Here is a 16,454-nt window from a genome sequence, read left to right on the forward strand (position 1 = left end):
AGAAAGAAAGAAAGAAAGAAAGAAAGAAAGAAAGAAAGAAAGAAAGAAAGAAAGAAAGAAAGAAAGAAAGAAAGAAAGAAAGAAAAGGGAAATTGAGGGCATATAAAAAGAAGACAGATGATAGGAGAAAAAAAATAATCCACTCTTCTATGAAACAACGTCGAAACCAAGGAAATGAAATCATCTTTATTTCATGAAAGCATATCTTTGATAGAAAAATGCAGAAGGATATAAAAGCTCTTATGGCATTTTCAATAATAGATGTTCATACATATGAGTTAGCATCTGTGTGTGATAGAATCTCAAACTGAACCAGATCTTAACCACTTTCAAAGTTTAAAAGGGGGCTCCATTTCCAGGTGACAACCAGGAAAATTTCCCCATAAGAAGTTCTATAATTCCTGATTTCATCAAAATCTGGATGTTACAATGCTCATATTGCAATTGGCTTCCAATATATATTTTATTTTAAAAATGTTTTTGAAGGTCAGTACTGACAAATTACAGTTTGTATTTAGTGTTAAGCATGCAGTCTCACTTTTTATATAAATGGCAGTTCTACAAACTGAAGTTACTTTTTAAACTAGCAGAAATGGCAAAGCGTTCATAATATATTTAATGAATAATAGTATTAATAACCTATTGCTCTTTCAATAATGGTAACTTGACAGTACCATCAGCTTCCTAGGATACTGAGTATAATTCAATATCCCCCTGCACATCGTAGCCCTCAGAGAAAAGTCTAGCTTTTCCAAGGCTAAATCCTTTAATGTCCATGGTTCAGCTACTAGAACATCATGCCTTTGCAACCTTTGTCATAATTCTGTTGGAGCACTCAGTGTTCTCAGTAGTAAAATATATAAATGGCCACGCATGGGGGGAAAAGAAACTTTATAAAAAGTTACAGGTAAGAGATTATTCTTTATGGATAGAAGATTGACTTTACCAAATCTAAGACATTTTTCTGTCATAACATTAAGCCAAAGAAAGAAGATTTTGAAATTTGCAACTGTAGTTCTGAGATTGCAATCCCATTTTTACAACTAACCATAAACATTAAAGAACATCCATGCCTGTCACATGCGCACGTTGTCAGTGCGCGTTATCTAAAACTCAGAATGACTGAAAGAGTTCAAGTTATTATAAGGTACAATCAATATACACAAAAGAATCTATGTGTTTTCTACTTGATAGACAGAAAAATGGGTTAAAACAGATATGACAAATGATAGAAGTAAATGTAAAGTCTTACATTTTGAAGGTAAATCTATTATATAAACAGAGGCCGGTAAAAGGCAGCCCTAGACTAGTTCCCTAAAAGTGACCCAAAGATATTTTTGTCAACTAAAAACTACATTGGACAACTGCAGCTTCATGACACCAGTGCCTTTAAAAAAAAAAAAAATCTCAAGGAAAATTTTAATGGTAGATATATAAAACTAGGCATAAACCCATTATGCTTATATCTCTTACACAACTATAAAGCCAAAACAAATTACAAAATAAATCTAAACAAAATTCCAATACGTATAAAACTCAACAACATTAAAAAAAAAAAACAGGATTGCACGCTATACCCTCTACTATGTAAAATGTGCATATGTATTTAGGAAAGTGGCTGGGGAGAAAAAAAAAAAAACTATAGAAAACTGCTTAAAAAATGACCCCTGGATGGAGATAAAATAAGCAAATCATATTATAAATTGAATGAGTAAAATTACAGTGTACCAAGAATGAAAGAGAAGATAAATTAAGATATTTTGGAGCATTTACAACACATGGGCTACTCTACGTTTATGATATGCATTATCTCATATAAATTTCAAAATACCTTGGGAAATAGGTTTAGACTTCTGAAGAGGTTCTGACAAACCATAGTTCTCCAGAAAAAAACACGCAGGAAAGAAAGAGTTGAAAATAATATCAAAACAAGTACTTTTGACCCTTGAGCAACATGGGAGCTAGGGGCGCTGACCCGTCACACAACAGAAAATCCATGTATAACTTAGAGTTGGCCCTCCATATACACAGTTCCCCTGTATCTGAAGATTCAACAACTGAGGAACATGTAGTACTGTAGTCTTTACTATTGAAAAAATTTCGGGTATAACCCTTGCTGTTCAAACCCTGTATTACTCAGGAGATAAGATTTAGAGATAGGCCATGATAACTATCTTGAGGTATTAGATGGAATATTAGGCAAAGGAACAGTTTAGAGAACAGATATAGGTTGACTGGAGAAACTATTTTCATCCATTCCAACAGTTGTTGGAATATGTACTGTTATTATCCCTGTCTTTATACAAGAAAACGGAGGCCTACGGAAGTTAATGTAACCAAAAGTCACAACACTAGTAAGTAAAAGAATTAAGATTAAGTCCCAGGAATCCATGACTTTAAGGCACTGGTACAGGGAGCCAGGCTTCCTTTCAATATAAAGAACTGATCAGTTAAAAGGGACACGTTCAACCAGAAAGATTATGGTGTGTTCAAGGAAGCAAGTGTGACTTTGTTTGAGAATGGCGTGGGTAGAGGAGATGAGGTTAGAGAATTGAGTCAAGATGGGCCTAAGATGCACTGGTACTTGGTATACTCTGCTATCCCAGGCTTCAGAAGGCTGCCATGGTAGAATCTGACAAAAAATCAGGGAACAAGGTAAGATTTCCTTAGACAACAAGGATTCCAAGACCCTGCAAATAATACCACAAACACCTATTCTATCCATGCAAAAGATTTGTCATTTTCCTTGGCTGTGATAGGCAGAAGGTCTGATTTCGTGTGGGGCTTAGGAGAGATAGAGGTCCACATCTGGAGTAGCTGCTGCCCCCTCTCAACTGTATCTCCTCGGCAATGGCCTCAGAAGGCAACCAAGGAACCAGGAAAGGGCAGGTGTCGGGAAAGTGCTGGACGTGACTGCCAAAGCAAACAGCTGGTATACCCTCTATTTTGGAGGGTTTATGAACACACACGCAGACACAGACATGCAGATCAGTAAACAAACAGGGCAAACACAGTGCAACACATTAGGGAATGAAGAAAGGGAGGACGTAATCTAAGTGACTAATAGATGTCAATAAATGAATACATGGTTTGTTATATCATCCATCTTTATATCAATGAACCTTGAGAGAGATATTAGTCTTCACACATGTGGATGGATAGATGGATGGATAGAAAGACAGAGACAGCCCATATCCCACAGCATATAGAAGATGAAGTCAAGATTTGATGCACATCTGCCTGGCTTCAGGGTATATATATTTCTCCATTACACTGCTTGAATACCATAGCATCTCTTTTTCTCAAAGCTATAGAAAAGTGGAATAATTGAAACACTGCTTTGATTCCATAGTACAACTCCAGAAAACAGATACCTTATTTTTTTTTCTGGTAGGAACAAAAATCTCCCTATTCTCATACAAACATGTTTATGACTGAAGTTAGCAGCCTGAATATAACGAGGAAATGAATAGGTGGTGAACAGATAAAGACACAGCTGTTATTACTTCATTAATATGGCCTTGAATGGCATCTTCTGGTAAGTTAAATGTTACCCTCTTTCCCAAAAGTTGATCAACTAAGTTATCATGCTACCATTTATTTTCTGAAGCATCCATATTTGAAATGTTAAGCCATTTCACCCACAATAACAACTTGGCTTTAAAATATTTCAGTTGCTCTGACAGCAGGACCCATCATGCTCAGAACGGAGTTCATAGGTTGCATTTGCCACGTTAAACAACTATACCTTCCCAGAGATAATCTGGAAACAGCTTAGCAGTATTTTTGACTAATTCTCATCATGTAACAAGCAGAGTTATCCATGGAGATTCACACAGCACTCTTACTCCAATTTCCCCTGCTCGTCTCCCCCATTAATTCTGCTTATCTTTTTGCACTCCTTATAACAATTTTAATTCAGCCTTCCTGGGGAGTGAAGTGTGAAATAGAAATGGGTCGGGAGGGGGCCATGCCTCACCATGTTTACAGCCCTAAACCTAGGGTTACCAGATAAAATATTCAAAATTGAGCTGATTTGGATTTTATGTAAGCAACAAATAAGCTTTTATATAAATATGCCCCACTAAATTCAACAACATGTCTATACTAAACAATTATTTGTTGTGTATCTGAAATTCAAATTTAAGTGGATGCCCTGCATTTTATTTGCTAAGTCTGGCAACCCTACCCATCATGCACTTTCTATAGCTGAGGCCCTGGTTGAGTATATGTATGTCCTCAACTCAGTATGATGGAAATATTAATAAAGGGAATGCAGGCATCCTGCATAACCAGATTGAAGATATAAAGGCGTCTCTTTAGAACCAAATTCTGAAAGGGGATCTCCAGACTTCACAGATATTGCTCTTTTTAGAGAACTGACCCTGAAAACTTAGCTGACATTTCCTGGAATGCCCTGGAAAATGGACCCCATTCTATTAGATAACATTAATGTTCAATTTCCCCTTTCCAGAAGTATCAGAGTGATGGAGACAGACTAAAGGGAAACCTCAGATGGCATCTGGGTCAGAAATCCACATCACTGAAGTCGCTCCCAGGAGGAACAGTAGTTACAATAGCTCATTTGACTGAGCACTTAATAAGTGCCAGGCTTTGCGCTAAATGCTTCCTATGCCTTATGTATTTTGATCTTTCCAACAACCCTCTGAGATTGATTAGGCCATCATCCCACTTACACAGATTGGAAGCTGCAAGATTAGAGATGATAAATCTCTGGCCCTAGGTCATACATTTACTAAAAGGTGGATCCAGAATTAAATCAAGTCTGCCTGTCCCTTTATGTCAAAGTTTCTCACCTTGTAGGCAGAGATCTCCTACGTCAAATGTTAAAACCAAGAGCCTGGGGTCCATCCAGAACTACCTAATCAGATATCTAAAGCTGAAAACAGGAATTTACAGCTGTAACAAGCTTCCCAGGGCCCGGGATGAAAGTTAAAGTTGAAAGCTCTTGAATTATGTTATTTTGATTACGTAGGTTATCCCATTATTCTGTTTCTCAAACTGCAACCATGACACTCACAGAAAGCACAGACCTGTCAGCAATAACGACCAATTCATGAGCTATTCTATGAGAAGATACCTGGTCAATCAGGATCCTCTAGGACACTGGCCCACTTCTAGGGCTGCACAGAACACCTGAATGTGCTGGAAACCACACCTTTGAAATGCTACCCTTCCCTCAAAGAGCAGTTCAACGTCCATTATGGCCATGGCTCTGCTCACTGCACCTCAGCCCTACTGCTTCCCCAGGTGTTCTTCCTTTGCTTATTTCTCTATGCTTGACACAGATAAATGGGCATTCATCTATATAACGTTGACAGAGTTGTTCAAAGAGCAAGCATTTGGTGAATATTTGAAGTAAAATCCTGAGCTTGGCCCAATAGCTGGGATTTTGCATGCAGTGTCTTCAGGCAACCTCTACACACAGCTACTGACAGAATAAGCTATTTAAGGGAAATCTGATCACTCCCTGCTTGAAACTGCTGAAGGCTCTTTCACAACAAGATAAAGTTATACTTCTTTCAAAGTGCATCCTAAGGTCATCATAATCTGCTGTGACCTGACTGACCAGCCGTACCACCTGCCACACTGCCTTTCATGGGTATTACTTTCTCCAATTACCTGGGTCTTGCCATTTCCTAAAATCCTCATGCTCTTTCATCTCTTATTTATCTGTGTTCTTCATTGTTCCTTTCCCTCATCTTCCCTTCTGTCATCTCCCAGCTGCAGGAATACTTTTTATCCTCCCACATAAAGACGTCCCTAACTGTTCGAATGAGATGTGGGTACGCCTTCCTCTCTGTTCCTTTCTCCCAGGATTTACCAGAGTATGGTCCCTAAGACCCTAGCTCTAAGAAACATGCTTCTCTGGAAAAATAATTCAGAAAATGTTGCCTCCTATAATCTTCTTGCTGAGAGTTATGAATAGATAGAAGTATACCAAAGGCTTTGTGAAATCGTGCAACAGAGGTACAGAACCTAGTGTTTCCCACATGTATGTGAACTCAAACCCTATTTACATGTGTGAGTATGAACCAAGTATTAACATCTTGCAGATGTTTGAGAAACCCCTTCTTGCATTTTGTAAAAAAATAATAATAATAAATAAAAGAAACACCAAAACTTCAATTAAAGTCTTTTTTGCACTGAACTGCGATGATTGGTTTGCAAGTCTGTTCCACACACTGAAATGTGAATTTCTTGAGAGTCTGTTGTACTTGTCTTTGTGTTGCTCTGGGCTGGCACATGACCTGATTTTCCAAAGGGGCTCCACACATTCCAATTGGCTGAACCACTGAGAGCTCACGAAGTAGACTCTCTGTTTATTGAGAAGCAGCAGTATCATATTCACTTTGCTGCATCTTCAGATGTTCTATCCATCATCCTTTTTTTTTCCCCCTTTCTTCTATTCCACAGATTCATCCTGGCTCCTGAAGCAATGGTCAGGGAGAATGGGATATAAAAGCCCATTTGTTTTTTTCTGTTTTTTTTTTTTTTTTTTTTTTTTTTTCAATACACGGGCCTCTCACTGTTGTGGCCTCTCCCGTTGTGGAGCACAGGCTCCGGACGCACAGGCTCAGTGGCCATGGCTCACGGGCCCAGCCGCTCCGCGGCATGTGGGATCTTCCCGGACCGGGGCATGAGCCCGTGTCCCCTTCATCGGCAGGCGGACTCTCAACCACTGCGCCACCAGGGAAGCCCAGCCCATTTGTTTTTGTAACCTTTTGGGATTTACTTTCCAATGACAATCTGAACTTCTTTGTTCTTTTTTTTCACTTTCTTCTTTTTTCTAGAACATTTCAGAAGATCTTTGGAACCTACTATCAACTAATGCACATTTTAGATAATTGGTATATAAATGTAATTAACTTGATACTGGTTAAGATCTCAAATTCTTTTGAGTCCAATTTGACAATCCAAAGTCCAATCCTTTCTGTTAGAGCTTAATTCAGTCTGTTAGAGTACAATCACGCTTCATAAAAAGTTCAATAATTTTATGTGTCTAATCTATGTCTTTTTTTAATTCCATTAATAAAAATGTTTCCATAGAGGCCATCAAAAGTTCCACACATGGCTGATCTTGATCCTCCATATAGAATTTTATTGCCCCAAATCTACTTACCATTAAATTGGTATAATCCATGCTTCACCATATTACAAAAGAAGTTGATGAGAGCCTACCCAAGGTTTTGCTAGAGTCTATATATTCACTATCTACACAGAAACTCCCAATCTATTCATTTAGCAGCTTTATGAAAATTTTCCTAATATCAAAGTAGCAAAAATGTAGTGGTCCTATGTCACCTTTCAGTGAACACTCCTGCTTTTTCCAATAGTTCACAACAATACGTTTCTCAGTGTCTACCTACAAAACTTCATTAACCAATTCTGGAATCCATTCTATAAAAGTATTTACAAAAATGTCCATTTTCTCTTTTGTAGAAACCATAATTAATATATCTGCATATTTTTCCAGTGTATCTCTTGGTTGTAGCCATTCCTCAAAGAGGATCACTGAAAGCGTTTGATTCCACCTGAAAATTCTGTCTAAAATAAACTAAAATTCTGAATTTAGTTTATGTGATGAAGTAGTCATGACTTTGTTTAGAAACTTTTACTTCTAAGCACTGGAGGTACCAATATGTGCAAATGACAATTGGCTAACGATATGTAAAGCCAAAATATTATCCTTACACACATGGCTAGGAAGTCTTGGGAAAAAAACAAATCAAATCAAGATATCTCTTATTAGAAAGAAAGTAAGGGAGGGAGAGAAGGAGGAAGAAAGGAAGGAAGGAAGGAAGAGAGAGAGAGAAAGAAAGAAAGAGAAAAAGAAAGAAAGAAAGAAAGAAAGAAAGAAAGAAAGAAAGAAAGAAAGAAAGAAAGAGAAAGAAAGAAAGAAAGAGAAAGAAAGAAAGAAAGAAAGAAAGAAAGAAAGAAAGAAAGAAAGAAAAAAGAAAGAAAGAGAAAGAAAGGAAGGAAGGAAGGAAGGGAGAGAGGAATGAAAAACCTTGGAGGTGCTTGTGATTAAGAGAACCTTATTATTAGCTCTTGTACTAACACTTACGATAAAAAAAAATCATAGTATAAGGAGAGGGAGTGGTCATATTGCTAAAGAGAAAAATAAGTGAGCAAACAAGATTGTGTAAGTGTTTCTTAAGCAGCATTTTGGGAAACCATTGAGGAGATGGTTCAACTCACTATGCCATCTGGTACATGTCTCTCATCAGAGGAGATGGACGTGTAAGGCTTTTATACCACAATGGCATTCAACAGCAGAGGCACCCAACTAATGTCACTCAACCCTCTGTAATCACCATGAAACCTTCAAATATTGATACACTACAACTTCTGTAGATTATTCTACATGAGAAACTGAAATTACCAGCCAATGGGAGCCTTTTGTTACACATGACAGTTAAAATTCTGAATGTAGAGCTATAAACTGGCATCTGGTTCATTTTCATTTTTTGTAGCTTGGATAAAGTGAGTTACTACCTAAGATTCTCACGACCTCATGGTACTTGGAAAACGTTACTTCTAAACTTTAGGACTAGATGCAAAATTGCATTGTCATTTGAAAGATTGCCAGAGTACAACCTCTCTTGAGTAATCCTGAAGGCTTCATGTGTTAGGTGCTCAGCAGCTGGTCACCAGCAGAATTCAAGAACTCTGGAGGAAGATAGACTCTGGTTCAAATCCTGTATTTTCCACTTGCTCTTTGGATGAGATATCCCATCTAAATAGACCTCAGTTTTGCCGTTTATAAGATAGGGATATAAATAGTTTCTACCTCATGCTTTTCTTTTTTTTTTTTTTTTTTTGAGAGTGCAATGAAATAATGTAAATTTGGTGGCACATGTCAAGCATTAAATAATGGTAACTTACATTACTGAGACATCTGCTTTCTCATGTGGTTTAATATAAGAAAAAACTAAACAAGTACCCTTTTGAATGAATCCCCTATACAAACACATTTATCCATAAATTAGCATTTTATTTTATAAGAAAACAACATATTCACGTGAATAAAAACATTTCTGTTCCAAATAAGTCTAATTCAGAGATTTCAGCCTAAAGAAGGGGGATCCTCATTTTTATATTTCTAATGCTGTTTCACAAATTAGGGCATACACATGAATTCATTTGACTGACATATGAGCTCGTTAGATTTCAAGGGACACACACCAATTCATTCATAATAAGCAGTGTAGCTTTAAGGAAAGTATCCCCACCTCATATCATCTAAACAGAATTAGAAACTGGTCATTTCTCAGCAGATAATCTTCAGTGCTTACTAAAATATCCTAAAAGTATTCTTTTTTACATGAGGGGATGAAGATATACTAAATATATGGTGAAGTTTGAAGTAATAACTTTCTCAATTCTGAACCTACACATATATTTTAGATGACAGACATTTCTAACCCTCTCCTTATAGGCAACTCAGTATTTCTTTTGTCTTCTTTTTTTAACTTCAAAACATAGGATTATTTTAGGATATCTTTTTAAGATTATAGTTAAAAATCTGACTTTTCCCAAGTTTTATAAATCTTTTGATTAAAAAAATATATACCAGAGTTTACTTAGACTGCATAAATATATTATGCTATCCTATACACAATATCAAATCACAAATGACATTTAACTGGCAGAGTTCATTTTATTTTTTCATATGAGAATGAAAGAAATTTGCATAAAAGATCTCCCACACAATCTTCAATTCTCCCTGTGGTTTGCTAATACATTTGCAAATGGCACTGCACCTGCTTTTATACAAACATCTTTGATGCCTAGAGCATCAAATGCATCAGGGCATTGTCAGAGACACAGCTGCGTAACAAACAGCTCAAATGGATATAATGAGATATGCTCCATGACTGAGCACCTGACACAGTAGTGAGATATTTCTCAGATGAGAAATCCCTCTTCATGATCAATGCACCTTCCAAACTTGGCCAGTCTGACATGCCCTTTGACCATCTGTCTTGTCTGGATGATTGGTTGGATTTCTCACACAACTCAATGAGTACTTGTGCTTAGAAAGAAGTTTGTACCATCTCCTGATCTATCCACGCTGTGAGGGAAAGTTCGAATATCTGACCTTAAAAATATCAATTTTCCCTCATGCATTTATGAATGAGTAGGTCAAGTCATGACTTCAAGAAATATTTTTTGATTATTGGTTTACTATAAACCCTTTTATTTCAAATTTTTTTACAAACACAATTTTGTGTTTTTATGCACCTTCAAATTCCTGTCCTAACTATGCCAGTTAACTGTATTTTTTTAAACTGATACTGCATTCTAGAGCAGTATTTGTTGTTGAAATTTGCATTGTTCCAATCCCAGTGGCATCATTAAAAAAAAATTCATGAATATAATTAAGGAAAAATCTTTTTGAATGCTGACAGCTTTATGGACATTAGGCTTGGCATGGTTTATTCAATAGGATAATTATTTTACTGAAGTTGATGTCCTCTCTTCAGTCCTCAAGTAGTGACACTAGGGAGCTCAGAGACACTGACTGAAATAGCAAGGCTCCCACTAATGTGGAAGCAATGTGCGGCTAGTCTAAATTTGGACTGGAGCAACACTTGGTACAGCTTATCCACTTTGGCTGGTACCCAGCTTAAATTTCTCCCCTCCTGGGAAGATGTTTCTGAATTTCCCAAGCCCATTTAGTGGCTTTTGTTTTTAATTTTTTTCATTGTATTTTGTCTATGCCATTTTAATAGCACTTGTTATGTCACCTCAGCTATGTGTAGCTTTCTCTACCTTTAATTTCAGAACCTTTAGTCATTAAGGGAATGTGGATTATATATCTGCATGTTCAATTTCTTATACATATGGCATATAGTAAGTGTGATAAGTATATGTTGATTAAATAATAGTAGGATTCTTGCAGTATATGATTTGAAGTTCTCTGCTATAAATAAGAATTTGTTGAACTTTCTGATGTGTTTATGTTTTGAGTCTGAGCAGTAGGAGTGCACACATGACATGGCCATTGGGAATAAAAAGACTTGGGGAAAAGACACGTGTGCTTCAGATCATCACCTTGTGATCAAGTCAAGGAAACATGAAATTAACATTGCCCAAAGCAAGAATGATGAAAGTTGAGAAGAAAGGTATTCTGAAATTCATTAACACAGAACTGGCATTGAATACTTGTATGCACACCAATAAACTGACATAATTAAATTTATAGAGAATATGCCTACATTTCTGCTTCCCAGCTTCATTTATACCTAGAGATACCATATTATTGTGATGATATCATCTCCCATGGAACAAATTTTACCCATATGGATTCTAAAATTACAAGTTAAATCTGAAAATATTTATTCCCAAAGCAAGAAACAGAATATTATACATTCAGTTAGAGCAAGCTGTGGGTCTAGCATTAGTGAAGCCAGTGAAAACAGTTTATTCATTAAGTCTATAAACCTATTTATCATTCCAAATACTCCTTCATCCTTTGCCATTCTCTATGCATACTAAGTACTCCCTTTGACTCTGACCTTGCCCAACCCCTTCTCTCCAAGGCAAACTCTACTGCTGGATTCACATATTGAGAATCCATTCCCTGTAAAGCTTTATAGCTATAATTTGACTTCACCTTTTATAAGACTCATTATAACATCAGTTAGGCTTGAGTTTCATATAGATGAATTACACAATAACCTCTTATTTTTCCCCTACTGGTAACTAAATTATTTTAAATATTTTAAAACAGACCTCTTAATACATATCTTGATTCCATAGCAAATTGTTATACTATAAGGTATAAGTGGCACTGAAAATCCTCAGGGAATGCCCAATAGGAGGATGACTCATCCATTTCTTTCAACAGTGATAATTATTATTTATGTAGCACGTTTAGTTTACTATAACCGTGGCCATACCATTTGTGGGGTTTGATGCTATCCCAGTCCCACACACCACCAGGCAGTGTTTCTTATATCTACAGTCATTCTACTACATAACTTCTGGAGCCTCTATTCTCTGAGCCAGCAATCACCACAGTCTGGTGGAGCAAATTTCTCTACTGATTAGGCTAAGTACCTGCTATCCTCAAATGACTGTTGATGCTCAACTTCCATGCTGCTAATCCCCACCATCATCAGTAAATAAGGAAAGTACAAACCACATGTCCTTCTCAACAATTTATACTCTACCACATGACCATGCCCATGGTTTTCTGCAATTCTTGGTTCATATGACTACAACCTCCTCTTCACGCCAACAACTCGTTTGAGGACTCCCATGGTGACTACTCATTAATTCCATTCAGATTAGCCAATCCCTATTCATCTCGTTACGCATCTACCTTACATTCCATAATGCTTCATTTCAATATTACCTTGAATTTCATTGTCCTCATGAGTTTTCATCACATCTATCTACCAAAACCCCAAATCTGCCGGAATTGAGCTGTCTGCTTTTTCTATGATCAAATACCTAGATAATAGAGCACTAATTAGTAATATCACACAACAGGAAGATCAATTTTAATATAAGTATGTCATCACTAATCTCTAATTAACCCTCAAAACTTCCAGAAATATAACTATCAACTTAACATCTTCTCTCAGATATATCAAAGGCACCCAGAACTCAAAATTTCCAAACCTAATCTAGTAAAACATCTCCCATAAATCTGTTCTTCTTCTAGTCTTCTTTTTCAGAAAATGGGCCCACATTTTATCTAAATATGCAAACTATTAAACCCTGCAGTCATCCTTGAAAGTCTCCCTTTTCTAACCCTCAACATCAATTCCTCTCAAATACTGGTTGCTATCACGTCCCCAATATCTGTCAGTTTTTCCTCTCACACCTTCCATTATCACAGGAGTCCAAGCTAATATCATCTTGCCTCAAATACGTCTTAAGAAACTTTAAATTTTATATTTATCAGTTTTATTACCTAATTATCATCTGAAAGATTCCTAGACTGTAAGCCCCCTCAAACCAGTTTTTATGGTCCATTTTTGCTCACTATTTTATCTGTAGCATGTTGCATTTTCTCTTTGCTTAGAGTGAGCAACTGATAAATATTTGCTGAATTAATGGGTAAATGAAAACAAGCAAATTTGTCAGTATTATCACAGAGAACATATGCAGGTATAAAGCAAGTATTCACATCTATATCATATAAGAGAAAAACCTGAAGTTCAACAAAAGCTGAGCAAGGAGAACCTATGAATTTGGATTCAAATTTGGGTCCTCAGTTTCACTAACTTTAACTCCTGAGTATCTTTCTATTTTAGTACCATAATGCCTATCAATCCTATGGAATGCTTTTTCTTTTCATTTACTTATAATATAGACTCAGAAAAGTATGTCCAATTCTTAATGTAATTATCTATGAGTATAGAAAATAATTACTGTGGAAGGTATTCTCACCCTTTTAAAAACACACCATTCACTACAAATACTTTCAAAATAAATATTTTCACTTTGTAAATGAAAACATTTATAGAGTCCATACTCCAAAATTAAGATTGACCAAAATATATCCAAAGTAGTCATCATGCAAAAGGAAAAGAAAATAGAGCAGAAAATAACAAAAACTGATATTTTTAAACCATCACCATTATTTTCTACCATTTATTGAGTGTTTGCCATCTTGCAGACATTGTGCTAAGCAATTTATATGTGCAATAAAATAGGAACTATCGTTATCCCTCTTTACAGATAAGAAAATTGAGAATTAGAGCAAACAATCAAATCCAGGAGCCAAATTCAACTTCTGTAAGGTTCCAAAGATGCACTTAACATTAAATTGCCTTCCCAATAAGTAGTTAAGTCTTTCATTTTGAGCCATCACTTAGTGAAAAATCGACAAAAACATTTTTTACTACTAATAGTACCTGACAGTGATACATTTCAATTATAATCAGATGGGGAAGAACACTATATACATTATCAAACTTAGCTTTTTCCGGATATTTAAGGAGAAAATTGTTTAGTCTTACCCATGAATTCAATCCCCAAGTGGTCTGCTACACCGAAGTCAGCATATAAGAAAGGAAAACAGAAAAAGAAAAAAAGGTTAGAAAAAATTCCACACAGAAATCAGTGCTTATAAGATTGGCCTTTCAAGGAGAGGACTGTGTCTCAACTGTAACACCATGTTTGCTTGCGAAAGATAATTTAGTTTGCCCACAATTAGGGGTGATTTGAACACTGACTGGTATTTCCCAGTAGCCAGGAATTTAGATGGGATAATATTGCCAAGTATGCTAAGTATAAATTTAGCCAATAAAAAAGGAAAGAAAGAAAAAAAGAAAAAAAAAAAAAAGGAAGGAAGGAAGGGAGGGAGGGAGAAAGAAAAAAAAAAAACTTCATATAAAGCATATCTAGAACTAAAGTTATTTTCAGAACTCATTATATTTTATGTAGAATAACTACTTGTTTAACATTAAACTTATTTGAACCTTTATGTTAATATGTAGGTAAAGGACTTCTGCATGACAGGCTTTCACCAGGCACTCTTCACTTTCACAAAAAAGAAATGATGTTGGATCTTTTCCCATTTATTTGTTAGATGAAGAAACTGTGCTTCATTAAGACTAAAAATCTTACATGAGGAAGACCCAGGGCATAAATCCAGTCTATCTGACCCTTTGGTCCTATGACCGTTAAACTTGATAGCACTTCCTATCAAAAACAAGTGGTAGATGTGTCCATGTCTGTTCTATGTTCCTATGGACAGCGTACCATTTTGACCACCTAATGTCTGTGATCCACAGAGGGATAAACCGGACCCTGCTATATCCAGCCATTCAACTTTGGAGATTTGTTTATTTAAATGGTGCTTTCTTTTAATCATTCAGTTATTCACTTTTAAAATTCATTGCATTATTTAATGATGATTTCTGTTGTAGTAATATGTTTCTTAAATGAGAATAAATTAAAAAAAACCAGTATTCCTAAGATCATGTTTATTTCCAAGACTAATTTCTGGGCTCCCTTTTATGACTTCTCTATTTAGGAAAGATTTTCTTTTTAAAAAATATGCATTTAGTTATCTTGAATATTTCAATGCCTTTCTTATTTGTAAATAACTCATCTTTAAATTCTATTGTGGTAAAATATATATAACATAAACCTTGTCATTTTGACAAATTTTAAGTGTACAATTCAGTGGTATTAATTACATTGAAAATGTTGTGTAACCATGACCAATATATTTCCCAAACTTTTCTATCACTCCGAAGAGAAACTCTACCCACTAAGAAATAATTTCCCATTTTGCCCTCCCTGCTCTGTTCCGGGCAACCTCTAACCTACTTTACGTATCTATGAATCTGCCTGTAAATAGTTCAGTTTTTAAGTTATTAGGAATTATTTTAATTGAGAAATATCTCATATAAAGAACTATGGTAATGATGTTTTTTAAAAGTAGATGCATTTCTTCCTTTCCATGGCATTTTTTACCTGCTTAATATATACTATGATAGCTATCTAGCACACTTTCATAAAAAGACAAGATTTTTGTTCGCAAGTAATTCAGAAATCAGTGGGAGCCCACAGAGAGAAAGCTTTGAAAATTCTTTGTGATAGCGCTATAATGGAAAATGAGAAAATGTGCATTGGATAGAGTGGCCAAGAATCCTTAAAAGCTTGTCCTGGGAGGAGGAGAACGTGCTTTTTGAATGGAGATTGTAGAAAAGTTGGCTAGACCATGTTTGGGTTCTTGTGTGAAAAAAATCTTCATGATTGTGTGCACTTAGGACACTAGGGAGAGACTAGAGTTGTGCTATTTTAAAGCAGGGATGTGAGTGAGATTACCTATCATGAGACTAAAAGAAAAAAAAAAAAGATTGGGAATAAAAAAAACCTTCTGCCTACAGCCAGAACAGCCATTAGCCCTAGTCTGGTTGAACAAGAAGTTTCTAGTAGAATATATAAGACAGATAACCAGCAAGGACCTACTGTATACCACAGGGAACTCTACTCAATATTCTGTGATAACTTATATGAGAAAAGAATCTGAAAAAGAATGAATATATGTATATGTATAACCGAATCACTTTGCTGTACACCTGAAACAGTATTGTAAATCAACTATATTCCAATAAAACTAAAAAATAAAATAAAATAAAATTGATGTGGTACAATGGAATATTATTCAGCCTTAAAAAAGAATAATGCCAACTGCAGCAACATGGATGGACCTAGAAATTATCATACTAAGTGAAATAAGTCAGAAAGAGAAAGACAAATACCATATGATATCACTTGTATGTGGAATCTAAAATATGACACAAATGAACTTATTTATGAAACAAAAAGAGACTCACACATAGAAAACAAATTTATGGTTACCAAAGGGGAAAGGGACCAAAGGGATACAGTAGGAGTCTGGGATTAGCAGGTACAAACTACTACACATAAAACAGATAAACAACAAGCTCCTACTA

The 16,454-nt window shown here is 35.8% G+C and overlaps 1 protein-coding gene across 3 annotated transcripts in view; it reads right to left on the reverse strand.

The window, feature by feature from the left end:
- The window catches only part of NRG3 (neuregulin 3), a 1,055,004-nt gene that overhangs the window by 118,060 nt on the left and 920,490 nt on the right, over positions 1 to 16,454 (reverse strand). For 2 of the 3 annotated variants that reach the window (XM_027129706.1, XM_027129705.1), the window contains exon 4: positions 14,004 to 14,030. In XM_027129706.1, coding sequence (XP_026985507.1) covers positions 14,004 to 14,030 — 27 coding nt within the window. The remainder of the gene's footprint in view (positions 1 to 14,003; positions 14,031 to 16,454) is intronic. The other variant, XM_027129707.1, reaches the window with a different exon arrangement.

This window comes from Aethalodelphis obliquidens, unplaced genomic scaffold, assembly GCF_003676395.1.
Source record: "Aethalodelphis obliquidens isolate GAN/ISIS:26980383/991018 unplaced genomic scaffold, ASM367639v1 scaffold37, whole genome shotgun sequence".
Taxonomy (NCBI): Eukaryota; Metazoa; Chordata; class Mammalia; order Artiodactyla; family Delphinidae; genus Aethalodelphis; species Aethalodelphis obliquidens.